This window comes from Podarcis filfolensis, assembly GCF_964270895.1.
Source record: "Podarcis filfolensis genome assembly, chromosome: 1".
Taxonomy (NCBI): domain Eukaryota; kingdom Metazoa; phylum Chordata; class Lepidosauria; order Squamata; family Lacertidae; genus Podarcis; species Podarcis filfolensis.
This window is the reverse complement of record NC_139604.1, coordinates 18134792-18148656: the sequence shown is the minus strand read 5'-3', so window position 1 is coordinate 18148656 and position 13865 is coordinate 18134792. Positions and strand designations below refer to the sequence as shown.

Genomic DNA, 13865 nt, shown 5'->3' with positions numbered 1-13865 from the left:
AAGGTGCTCTGCTCAAGTGAAAATAAATACAGTGGTACCTCGGGTTAAGAGCTTAATTCGTTCTGGAGGTCTGTTCTTAACCTGAAACTGTTCTTAACCTGAGGTACCACTTTAGCTAATGGGGCCTTCTGCTGCTGTGCTGCCACCGCGCGCGATTTCTGTCCTCATCCTGAAGCAAAGTTCTTAACCTGAGGTATTATTTCTGGGTCAGTAGAGTCTGTAACCTGAAGCGTCTGTAACCTGAAGTGTCTGTAACCCAAGGTACCACTGTAATTGCATTGTTCAAATGATTATGTCCTCATATCCTGTGTCATTCTGTAAAATATCTTGTATAATTTTGTTCGCTGTTGAGAAAAATCTACATACAGTCATACCTCGGGTTGAAGTTGCTTCAGGTTGAGTGCTTTCGGGTAGCGCTCTGCGGCGACCCGGAAGTAACGGAACATGTTACTTCTGAGTTTTGCCGCTTGCGCATGTGTAGACAGTCAAAATGACGTCATGCACGGAAGCGGCGAATTGCAGCCCACGCATGTGGAGACGCAGGTTGCATTTACTTCAGGATGCGAATGGGGCTTTGGTACGGATCCTGTTCATATCCAGAGGTACCACTGTATACTACATGGCTTTTTGTGGCTGCAGACACACTGCATTCGAAGCACAGTTCTGTTTTTCAGAAACAAATTCCAGAAGTTTCATTCACAAGGCAAAAACCCAAGGCTCCTTAACTAAAGTAATCTATTTTCCTTTTGTATGCTGCCTTCTCCCCCATATTGTTGTGCTATAAAATATGTTGCCAAAATTTGGTTTGAATTATAACAGAGTGGTGCTCAGCATTTTGATGAATCTCTTCAAGGAGTCTACTTAAATATGTATAAAAATGGCTATATGCTAAAGAGAAAATTCTCTTGAGATGATCCAATGAACATTTCTGTTCTTACATGGCATGCCAATAAATTGTAGGGAATGTTAACCAGGAGCTAAAATGTTCCAAGAAGATAATAATAATAATAATAATAATAATAATAATAATAATAATAATAATAATATAATATCTTTATTGTCATTGCCCCCTCTCAGGGACAACGAAATTACTTGACTGCTCCATAAAAACACTAATTAAAACAATACAGTATAGTACAGCAAGGAAGATTAGGTGACTTCAAAGTCCAGGCTTCCCATTCAGGGCCGAGATCGCTCTGGAGAAGAAGCTGTTCTTAAGACGGCTCGTTCTTGTCTTCATCGTCCTGTATCTCCGTCCCGACGGCAGGAGCTCAAAGAGACAGTGACCAGGATGTGATGGATCTTTTACTATGTCCAGTGCCTTCCTATGGCACCTTGTGGCATAAATCTGCTCTAAGGTGGAGAGTGGGCAGCCAGCAATGCTCTCTGCTGCCTTAACAACTCTGCACAACCCCATCCTGTCCTGGGTAGTACAGCTTCCGTACCACACACATAAGCCATAAGTGAGTACGCTCTCAATGGCACAGTGATAGAAGGCAAGCAGCTATTTGAAATATCAATGTTATCTGTTTTAAGCCTGACATAAGTCTTAATCATCTGATTTTGTGTAATTATCTAAATAAACTTTGTTGGTGCTTTGAACAACTCCAGCTTTTTAAGTGCAATATAGAAAATTGTTTTCTTATCTCCATAATGGCACCATGGGTCCCAAACCGTTTTTGTTGTTGCTGTTCTGGAAAATTAATCAACCTGAAACATAAAATGCGGTGTTGAATGCCTCTCAGCATTTGCCTCATTATGTTGATTCTTTCAGCGTGTTGTAAATTCAACAAATTTACAGAATTTGAAGGGTCTACAAACAGAATTCCCAAGTCAATAAGCTGGAAAGCACAAGGAGCCATTTTACAGACTCTCTAGTGGCAATCTGAGTATGATCAGAAGTAATAAAACATGCAGGGCAAATGATGCTGGAAGTTGTCTACTGAGGGCTCACCCACATTTACGTTTTGCCCTACACTTTCTAGGTACAGGTCAGCACTTTCTTGATTCGTGTCCAGTCATTTCCACCTCCCCCACCACTTTCCCTAGGAAAGCCAGCTCTTTAACGCTGAACCAGAAGAAGCAGAATTTTGGTTTTTCTGCAGAGATGTGTTCTTTTGCAGATAACATGCCAGGGTAGGGGAAAAAGGGCTTGGACAGGGGGTTTTATAGTGTGGACCTGCACCTAGAAATGCAGAGAGAGAGAGAAATAAGCGTGGATGAGCCCTGAGAGTTAATGGATGGCAGGGAAGCAGTTCTCCACCATGCCTGAAATTTAGGAAAGTTTGAGCCCAGCTTACGATCTGGGCTGGGGGAGTTCATTGAAAGAGTTTCCAAAAGAAGTCAGGCAGCACACCGCCACCTCTGTATCACCTCATTTTCTGAATCACTTACTCCAGTAGCATCTCCAGTTTTATCTGGGTTTGGGAACCATGCAACTGGTGAGAAACAACATTAGTTATCTATTTTAACCTATTTATCTGCAGCAGTTCATTTAGATAATAAGAGGGATTCACAGAATGCAAACAGAATGCAGTATGAGAAGATGAACATTAAAAATTAAACCACAGAAACACTGAAAAGAACTGTCTGGAACAAGATCACCCTCCCAAAAAAAAGAAAAGAAAAGCCAAGTTCATTTCTTTTCTGAGCAAAGGTAAAGTTCTGAAGCATGATTAAATAGAGTATACATAGCCTCTCGGCATAGGTAACTTGTACAACTGATCTTAACATTTTAGATAAAGGGATGTTTTTCAAGTGAGAGTGTGATTTTACAGAGAGTTGAGCTCCAGAACGATTCACTTGGGAAGGCTATCGCTTGAATGGTATTAAGTAATAGAAGAACAAGGTGTCTAATTTTGACTTTCCTAATTTTGTGCACTCCTGCATTTTTATTAAAAGATAACTATAGTGCTGGAGTTTTGCAGTTTGACTTCCGTTTGAGTTTTTCTGTGAAGGCCTTGTTGCAAGAGTAATCTGAACTCATCGACTTCTTTAGCTGAACTTCCAAAAGTTTACTCACTTTTCAAGAAATGCATGGCAAGCTGGCTTTTGCTGCTTCCTTTTCTCCCCCTCTCTCACTTCTTTCAAAGATACAAAACTCTTCTGAAAATCTTTCCCTGAAACTTTATGTGGGATGCCGCACACAGAGCCTGATGCAATTCCCACAGAGGCAAAGCAAGTCTGCGTGCATAGATCTCACTCCATTGAATTACCCCCTGGCAACGCCTTCATACTTCACAACGGGCAGAAAACCAAAGTCAGACTGTTCTGCTGCTGTAGTGCACTGTGCTTGCTTGTCTTCTAAAGTTTCACTGAACATCACAGTGATACCTAGTGAATATAATAACTTATAAGTCAAGCCAGAGAAAGAGGAAAATATGGGAACACTGATCTGCTGAACCGGCAAAGATCAAATGAAAATGTGTGGGTTTCTTGTTTGTTTTTTAAAATGCAACTTAAAGTTACTTTCGATTATAGCAACTACGAAATCATTTAGGTTGCGATTCAGTGTTGGTTATACTCAATGTAGACCCATTGGAAAAACGAGCAGGACTAATTTAGGCCTAATAATTTCAGCAGAGTAAAACTTAATTGGATACAACTGATGTCACTGAACGTGACTAATGTTGGAAATCATGCATAATATCCTGATTTTAGTATTCAGTGGTTTCGGTAAAACAACCACCACCCTTCAATAAATAACTACTGAAGGATTTATTATGCATTGGCACAAGGCTTTAAACATTCTAATAATCCTAACAGTGCAAAAGTCATGCATCATTCTTTTAATACAAATTACCATACATAATTTAATCAAGGAGCTTAATCTGCGTAACCTTCTGTTTAGCAGATCAGCTATATTAAATAAGGCTTTGTCTGCTTATATACTTATTTATTGCCGGGATAGCTGATTCAAGGCCCTGTAGGACATGTCGCCAAGAACATGTCCAATCCATAAAAACATATCCAATGGCAGCAGAAAGTTGCAGACGCCAGCAGGAGAAGCCTTGCCTGGCCACATGTATCTCATCACTTTTACGCTGCTTTCCCTTGTTCACATAAGAAGACCCCACTTCAAGGTCCGGTTAAGGTCCCAACTGTTAAGTCCAGTCAAAGGCGACTATGGGGTGCAGCGCTCATCTCGCTTTTCAGGCCGAGGGAGCCAGCCTTTGTCTGTAGACAGCTTTCCGGGTCATGTGGCCAGCAGGACTAAACCGCTTCTGGCACAACGGGACACACTGACAAGTGCCAGAGCACACAGAAATGTCGTTTACCTTCCCGCCAGAGTGGTACATATTTATTTACTTGCACCGGTATACTTTCAGACTGCTAGGTTGGTGGGAGCTGGGACAGAGCAACAGGAGCTCACTTGGTTTTGCGGATTTGAACCGCCAACCTTCTGGTAATCAAGCCCAAAGGGCTCAGTGGTTTAGACCACAGAGGCACCCGCATCCCTGCTTCATAATGTTAGTGGCCCACCCAGTCGAGCATCCTCTTCCAACTAAATGCCTTTGGGAGCCCACAAGCAGGACCTAAGTGCAACAGCACTCTCTTCTCCTCCAGTTTCCAGCAACTGATATTAAGAAGCATATATCCTCTGACCCTGGAGTCAGAGCATAGCTGTCAAGACCAGTAGCCGTGGATAGTATTACACTTTTCCATTTGTCTAAAGTCATCCAAGTTGGTAGTTATCACTGCTTCCACTTCAGTATATATTATAATAAGGCTTCAATGTCTCTCTTCAAATTGTGATGTCACAAGGATGATTCTAGAATATTATAAGCTGCTATCAGTTTCAGAGCAATTTTCTATCACCCATTTTCTCTCTCGCACACACACTTCAGATGCCTCCCATATTCCATGCCTCCTGGAATATAATGAAGATGCTCAGTTCCTGTTGGAGCTTGGCATCTCCCACCCTTTTCTTTTTTAAAGTTTACAAACTAATAATTTTCTGCATACCTTGGGAATCCCCCAGTTATACTGAAACATCCAGTTGCTTGTGGGTGGTCTCATGCAACTGCCCTGCTGGTAGACATGGGACAACTAAATGCACTACAATTTATAGCAATTATACTTTGAACGTGGTTGGGGCGTGGGTGGTGCTGTGGGTTAAACCACAGAGGCTAGGACTTGCGGACCAGAAGGTCAGCGGTTCAAATCCCCACGATGGGGTGAGCTCCCGTTGCTCAGTCCCAGCTCCTGCCAACCTAGCAGTTTGAAAGCACGTCAAAGTGCAAGTAGATAAATAGGTACCGCTCCGGCGGGAAGGTAAACAGCGTTTCCGTGCACTGCTCTGGTTCGCCAGAAGCGGCTTAGTCATGCTGGCCACATGACCCGGAAGCTGACGCCGGCTCCCTTGGCCAATAAAGCGAGATGAGCGCCGCAACCCCAGTTGGTCACGACTGGACCTAATGGTCAGGGGTCCCTTTACCTTTACCTATACTTTGAACATAGTGTACTTTTAAATGTTTGACTGCGGTTGTATCTACAATGCTAGAAAAGTCAACAACAACAACAACAACAACAACAACAACAACAACAACAACAACCATGCAATTCGACAGGTTACCTTGCTCAACTTATTCTTTTAGCCTAAACAGCTTGGAAAGGTAGTAAATGCCTACAGATAAATGCTTATGGAGTTTGCATTGTTTCCATCTTTTTAGTACTGATTAATATCAACCATAGGCTGTATCATAGTTCATCAACAGAAGGCAACTTACTGTTCGCTTGAAACATTTCTGAGAAATCACCTTTCAATTCCCAGAAACTAGGAAATGGATCTCCGCTGCATGGTTTTGCAGTCATTATTGCAAAATTCATAGGGAGTTATGGAAATGTATTACGTTTCCGTTTGGTTCCTGAAAGAAGTGGTGCCTGTGTTTTTTATAAGTCACACTGCCCCATGGGTTATGTAGTACTTGAGGTTTGAAACCTTTGTAGGGCAACTGTGTTTTTTTTTAGTTTTTAGTTTCTCCGTAGAATTTCAGCATTGGATAATCAGTTGGGTTGAATATGGTTTTAAAGAAAACAGCATGAAAAGGCAGGAGGGTGGTTTTCGGTGAGTCAGGAAGAAATTTTGAAATAATGTCTGAGTCTGCCAAAACTATCAAAACTTGTATATATGAGAGCTGAATTCCACTATCTATGAATTATGGCAGCTGGACAATGGCTGCAGAGCAAAATTCACTCCGTGTGCATCTAGAACAAGACTTTACTACCCAGCTGCCAGGAAATCAGTGTCTTGCTCCATGCTTATGGAATTTGTAAGGCGTGAAATTGCTTTTCCAGGGCGGATCCAGAGCTAATCTTCATAATATGAAACTGTTCCATTAAATGCTTTTTATTCAGTTGTCTTTGTTGTAATGTTTTTGTGCTTGCATATGGGAGCTGCAGTCTCTTAACCTAGTGGTCTCATATCTAGATAATTAGCTAATATGCAGCATCCCTTTATAAATAAAGCTCTGGTGAGACTGATTTACTAAAATAGTCCTTGGAGCGTGGTTTGTTTCTACATTCTGAAGAAGACATTTAATAACATTAAGTTCTGAACATTTAGAAGAATTGCGATGGTTATTTTGTTTCCATTCCTGAGTTTTAGATAGTGAGGCAATTGTTGTGAATAGCTATTGAGCAGAAAGTGTTTTTGCTAAAATAGGAGTTGAAAAGGATGGGCACTTTTGATGTCCAGTATTTATTGGCTCATTCCATATTTTGCTGTCTGTTAATGCAATAAGGCCATGCCTCAATATGCTAAAAGAGTTCGAAATGAATATGTTTATATATTCATGTAAAAAAGAACATATTCTTTTTTAAATCTTTTAGCATATTGAGGCATGGACTTACTGCATTGTTGTTCTTGTTGTTGCCCATATCAAAAGTATGTGTACATTTCTGTTTCTCTTCATATAATTATTTGAAGGCTGCTATCACGCCATAAAATAACTCGTTTCTTTTAAGCCCCCTTTTAAAAGGTGGCATAAGATGTTTATATTGTAGCAAAATTTGGCATTGTCCAGGCATTTAGCGTAACTGACCTTAAGCTGTTTCACAGCCCGATCCTGCGGATGTTTACTTGGAAATAAATCCAGTGGAGATCAAAAGGACGTTTCCAAGTCTGTGTTTGTGTTCTTAGGGTCCCTGGGAGTGACTGCCAGGACAACAAGATTCTTTGCATAAAGAGAGGGAGATCCAACTTCACATGCCTCCTCTGAAAAGCTGCAGAAATATCTGCAGCAAGTGTCCCTCAAAGCTGTGACATGGTGTCCTGTTGTGCCAGAAGTGGTTTAGTCCTGCTGGCCACATGACCTGGAAAGCTGTCTGTGGACAAACACCGGCTCCCTCGGCCTGAAAGCGAGATGAGCGCCGCAACCCCATAGTTGCCTTGGACTGGACTTAACCGCCCAGGGGTCCTTTACCTTTTTACCTTTTACTGCAGAGGGCAAAAGAGAGGCATTCTGGGGCTATGCTGAAGGAGACTGTGGATCTGCAGGTTCCACAGCTCACTCATTCTGCTTAAACGGGTGTAGTTTAATTCCTTTCCATTGCAATCAGTGGGAAGGAAACTTAAAAAAATAATAGAGAACAGGAAAGAACAAAAGGGAAAATATGCTCCCCGCTGCCCAGCCCCAGCCCAGCAGGAGAGAGGAAAATATGGTTCATCTGTTTTTGATTCTCCCTCCTCTCCCTCATTTGGATTGCTCTAACTCAGGCTTCCTCAACCTCGGCCCTCCAGATGTTTTTGGCCTACAACTCCCATGATCCCTAGCTGGCAGGACAAGTGGTCAGGGATGATGGGAATTGTCGTCTCAAAACACCTGGAGGGCTGAGGTTGAGGAAGGCTGCTTTAACTCTTGTCATTAAGATTTCAGTTTTCCCTTTTTCTTTCCTTAAAAATAAAATAAATTTTCAGCCTCCTACCTTCTTGCCCCTTTTTCTGTTGTGGTTTGTCTTTTAGATTGTACTAAATGTATCTTTGAATCTTGGCTTTTATTGCATGTATTATGCTCTATACAGTGGTACTTTAGGTTACAGACACTTCAGGTTATAGACTCCACTAACCAAGAAATAGTACCTTGGGTTAAGAACTTTGCTTCAGGATGAGAAGAGAAATCATGCTGCGGCAGCAGGAGGCCCCATTAGCTAAAGTGGTACCTCAGGTTAAGAACAGTTTCAGGTTAAGAACAGACCTCCGGAACGAATTAAGTTCTTAACCCAAGGTACCACTGTATATTACAGGACATTATATGCTAGAAAATATACTTCTTATTAGGTGCCTTGTTGTTGTTTTTTGCAACAGGAAAATGCTGTTTCATATATGATGAGTGTACTTTAACAGAAATGTACAATACAGTGGTACCTCGGGTTAAGTACTTAATTCGTTCCAGTGGTCCGTTCTTAACCTGAAACTGTTCTCAACCTGAAGCACCACTTTAGTTAATGGGGCCTCCTGCTGCCGCCGTGCCGCCGGAGCCCGATTTCTGTTCTTATCCTGAAGCAAAGTTCTTAACCTGAAGCACTGTTTCTGGGTTAGCGGAGTGTGTAACTTTAAGCGTATTTAACCGGAAGCGTATGTAACCCGAGGTACCACTGTAAAGGTTTCCTAGTTACTTTACATGAACATAAGAGTGGGGACCAGTGTCAGGTGACCTTATGGTTCTATGGTAAGCTGGGATATTGCATTCCTTAGAGAGGTCTAATCTTAGACGTTATGTAAACTATTAAGCTAATGAATTCCTGTTATGTGCGTTCTGATTTAATTCACAAGCTTCACAAATTGTACGTTATCACAGTTAAAACGATTCAATAACAATGACTTTTCAATTAAACAAAAATGTGAAAAGTACTCCAGAGGAATAAATTGATTTAGGTGCGTGGTAAGTAATTTAATTGCTATTCATTTGAATAAATTTGACACTTCATTTCTTGTTGAGCTGAATGTTATACAGTATACCCTGTTTTGTGCACATCAATGTTTACTGCTTGTTATTAGTTCTCATAATAGTAGCATATCTATATTATATTTACTACAGTAGTACTGTGCTATTACATAGATTGGAGCTAATCAAATGTTCGAGGGAAATTACTACTAATTATTTTGTATTAACCATTCTACGTTAATAAGTATCAGATCTCAAGACATAGTTTCACTGAAAGATAGCATAAATGCATAGTAGTTACTGGACTAATTTGAACGAAGCATATTTTAAAAACATAATAATGTTTAAATCTCATTATTGGTTAGAAATAAAAATAAAAATTAGATTGTTTGGTGAAAATAAAAATGTGACTGCAACTGTTAGGAAAATTAAATGACTCAGGTTCTAATTTTTTCTGCAATATTTTTTTGCTATTGTTATATATGTTAAGCAAATTGGTTTTTAGCTGCCTCTGCAGTAATTTTGAGTAAATCAGGAACAATATTTCCTTTAACAATGGTGGCAATATTGAGGTGGATCCAACAAAAGTTTAGTCTCGTTATCACTTCTGCTGGATCATGACTCGTAGCAAAAGAAATCAGGAATGTGCATTTTGATTTAATGGAAAGAGTGCTTTTATAGACATATGACTATACAATATGAACAGAAATATATGATAGCTATATAGCACATTATAACAAAATTTGGCATCGGCTATATAGCAGTATACAGAATAATCCAATAGCTTATTACTTGGAAGTAAATCTAATGGAGATCAGTACAGAACTCCTTGTAATTGCTGCCTTTTAAAAAAATATCAATTTTTTTCAACCTAATATACCATAAAATTCAAACTAAAGAAAGAAAGAAAGAAAAGCATTTTCATATAACTAGACTGATCTGATTTCAAATATTTTTTTGAATTGTTTGTGACATGAAACTGATACCTGAAAAATCTTATTGGTAAAATTAATGTTTAATTGTATTTTTTTCTAGATTAAATTACACACACTGGGTGATTTCTCATCATGAATCGTGCTTTTAGTAGGAAGAAAGGTAAGCAGTTTGAATTGCATTTATATCAGAGCAGAAAAAGGAGGGTAGCACTGAAAAGAGACGCAGACCTCAAAAGTACATAGCAAAGTTATTATTAGAGGACACTGTCCAAGGAGTTTTAAGGAAAGTCTGTTCAAGGGTGATGTGCAATACTGTATCTAAACTAGAACTGTGAAGAAATAAGTGCCACTTCTCCCCATACCCCGAGTGAAGATTCACAAGACATGTACATCAGAAGGTCGGCGGTTCGAATCCCCATGACGGGGTGAGCTCCTGTTGCTCGGTCCCTGCTCCTGCCAACCTAGCAGTTTGTAAGCATGCCAAAAAGTGCAAGTAGATAAATAGGGACCGCTCCAGCAGAAAGGTAAACGGCATTTCCGTGCGCTGCTCTGGTTTGGCCAGAAGTGGCTTAGTCATGCTGGCCACATGACCTGGAAAAACTGTCTGCGGACAAACGTCGGCTCCCTCGGCCAGTAAAGTGAGACGAGTGCCGCAAACCCAGAGTCGTCTGTGACTGGACTTAACTGTCAGGGGTCCTTTACTTTTACCTAGCACTTGTTTTAATGTAGGTTTCATTGTCAACTAAGCATGGAAGATGAGCTTCCCAGCATTCAGCTGGGCAGTCCCTTAAGGTCCCAATAACATATGGTTAGATTACTGCAATGGGTTATACGTAGGGCTGCCTCTGAAGACAGTTCGAAAACTTCAGCCTGTGCAAAATTCAGCGGCCAGGTTGCAAGACGGTTTGAGCATATTAGACCGATCCTGGTCCGACTGCACTGGCTACCAATTAGTTTCCAGGCCCAATTCAAAGTGCTGGTTTTGACCTATAAAGCCTTAAATGGCTCAGGACCATAATAATTCAACGACCGCCTCTTTCCATATGAACCTACCCAGACCCTGAGATCATCTTCTGAGGCCCTCCTTCGTGTGCCTCCTCCTCCTCCAGAGGTCCGGAGGGTGGCAACACAAGAATGGGCCTTCTCTGCAGTGGCTCCCTGTCTGCGGAATGCTCTCCCCAGAGAAGTTTGCCTGGCACCTTCATTACACACCTTTAGGCGCCAGGCAAAAATGTTCTTTTTTAACCAGGCCTTTGGTTGATCTGATTGACATCCTATGCCCTTTTAAAATGTGGCTCTTTTTTTGGGGGGGGTGTTATTGGGTTATTGGTTTTATTTTGATTTTATATATTGTTATCTTTTTGTGAACCACTCTGAGACCTCTGATAATAATAATAATAATAATAATAATAATAATAATAATAATAATAAAAAAGACCAAGCACCTCTTTGAACCAGATTGCACTGTGAGGTGGTTGATTAGATGCTCTTCAACTCAAGGTTTCTTCAAGATGCTGCCTAATACTCAAGTACATCTCCAGCCCACTCTAAATGCCCCCAGAAGGAGGCAGCCCAGCCTCAAGAATAGCACAATTAAAGGCAATAAATAACCAAGATTTCACAATCCCTTTGAGAAGACATTCTACTGAAAAACCTTGGACAGTGCGCCCCTACTCCATCTGAAGTTTGCCTTTATTTTCACTTTCTAGTCCATTTTCAATTTCTTGTCTATTATTGTGGAAAAGAAAGTTAACTTTCATGAATCCAGTTCTTTAGTGTGTTGAACTCTGATCCTGGGGCTAAATCCATGAGATAAAATGAAACATCTGTTTATGTTATCGGGTCTCATGAATAGTAACAAACATACAAGCAATTGCTTTTGGACTGCTGAGTTTGTATTTCGATGGGGGGGGGTCCTTTTATGCTTCATTTTCTTTTCAAAGACTGTAAAATGTTTGAGCAATGAGGAACCGTTAGAGTATTTCTGAAAATTTCTTCTTCCGTGTTGCGTAAATCTATAAAGCAGTGGCATTCATTGTGCCTTGTACATACAGCCCATATGGCAAATGCATCTGCTATAGACTAAAAATTGACCTCCTACCTGCTCTGACTTTATGCATCAGATTTGGCCAAAGTACTGAGATAAAGGCAAAAAAAAAAAATGCATCTGTTTTTGAAGTATCAAATTACACTCTTCAATCATAACACTAAACTATGGTTTACTATTATGTGAACGAAACGGAGGCTCAGGCACTAACACAATCCCTCTCCTCTTCTTGTTGCAACAAAGAGGGAACCATTCTCTTCCTTTCTGAACCTACTGTTGCTTGTGATAATACCTACCGGGTTAATGGTGATTTATCCAAATAAGCCAACTTCAAATCCCGGTTTACAATCCTTCCATGTTCAGGTAAATCTCAGTTAAAGCTAACCACATAATAAGAGTGTTTACGCCAAAGAATAAACGGACATAAATCGGACATCAAGAATCACAAGACAGAGAAACCAGTAGGAGAACACTTCAATCTCCCAGGACATTCTATACAAGATCTCAAAGTAGCTGTATTACTACAAAGGAATTTCAGAAATAGACTGGAAAGAGAAGCTGCTGAATTGCAACTCATTACCAAACTTAAAACCATGGAGAGACCTGGTCTGAACAAAGACATTGGATTCTTATCTCATTATACATGACAAAGCCATTTTTCACCTTCTCACCCCTTGCTTTTTCCTGTAAGACCTATTGCAGTCGTTAAGAGTCGTCAACAGGCTCATCACAGCTATCTGCCAATCACCCATTCCCACCACCCTTCTGAGTAATACCCCTCCCCACCTTCTCACTATATAGAAGGATCTGGCAACTTCTGTTTCAGTGTATCTGAAGAAGTGTGCATGCACACGAAAGCTCATACCAAGAACTAACTTAGTTGGTCTTTAAGGTGCTACTGGAAGGAAAATTTTATTTTTGTTTTCACATAATAAGAATAAAGCTAAAGCGAACCATCATAAAGCTAACCACTGTTTGTTGGAAACAGAAGCAAATGCTCCCGGTATCCTTGCAGCTACACCAAAGGAGGAGAGGGAAGTGGGAGGGGGAGGGGGACAGGAATGTGCAGTTAATGCTAACCTGTATTCTTAGATCCAAATACAAATCAGTGCCCTCATTTGAAAATATAAAATCCAGCTGTTATCCAAACGTGTCTCCATCCTTACACAAGACACACAGGTTCCTTTGTTGGTCTATGTGCAGACTCTGTGGCCAAAGGTAGACCTTTTGAGCTTGAATCCTGCCAAGATGGAAGCAATGTGTGAGACTGGTTCCTGCGTGTGAGAAACTGGCCTGCTCTGGTCAGGGTGGCACCCGCTTCTCAAAGGAGCAGGTTTTCAGTCTGTGGGTCCTTCTGGGTCCAGCTTTCTCACTGAAGGCTCAGGTGGCCTCCATAGCTGTTGTGGTTGTTTAGTCGTTTAGTCGTGTCCGACTCTTCGTGACCCCATGGACCAGAGCACACCAGGCACTCCTGTCTTCCACTGCCTCCCGCAGTTTGCTCAAACTCATTCTGGTAGCTTTGAAAACACTATCCAACCATCTCGTCCTCTGTCGTCCCCTTCTCCTTGTGCCCTCCATCTTTCCCAACATCAGGGTCTTTTCAGGGAGTCTTCTCTTCTCATGAGGTGGCCAAAGTACTGGAGCCTCAGCTTCAGGATCTGTCCTTCCAGTGAGCACTCAGGGCTGCTTTCCTTAAGAATGGATAGGTTTGATCTTCTTCATGTATCACTGCCTTGCTGTGGCGAAGGGGCTTGAATAACTCAGAGAAGCTATGAGCTATGCCATGCAGGGCCTCCATAGCTAGACACCCCTTTTACAGATGTTCCTGGACCTCGAGAACCACACCACGATAGTTCTGGCACTGGTGACTAAAAATTGTTTAAAAATGAGAAGAAAGGTTTTAAGGCAAAAAAAAGAAAGAAAAGAGGAGATATTTTCACATATTTAGCATATGGAATTTTGTCTTGTTTGTATTTTTGCCATCAAGATGAATGACAC

General features: G+C 41.0%; 1 protein-coding gene across 8 annotated transcripts in view; it reads left to right on the top strand.

The window, feature by feature from the left end:
• GULP1 (GULP PTB domain containing engulfment adaptor 1) overlaps positions 1-13865 on the top strand; it is a 189514-nt gene that overhangs the window by 90372 nt on the left and 85277 nt on the right. For 7 of the 8 annotated variants that reach the window (XM_083571555.1, XM_083571553.1, XM_083571552.1 and 4 more), the window contains one exon: positions 9921-9980. The exons of the other annotated variant lie outside the window; for it this stretch is intronic. In XM_083571555.1, the coding sequence (XP_083427681.1) occupies positions 9953-9980 (28 nt within the window). In that variant the 5' untranslated portion in view covers positions 9921-9952. The remainder of the gene's footprint in view (positions 1-9920; positions 9981-13865) is intronic. 8 annotated transcript variants of the gene reach the window in all.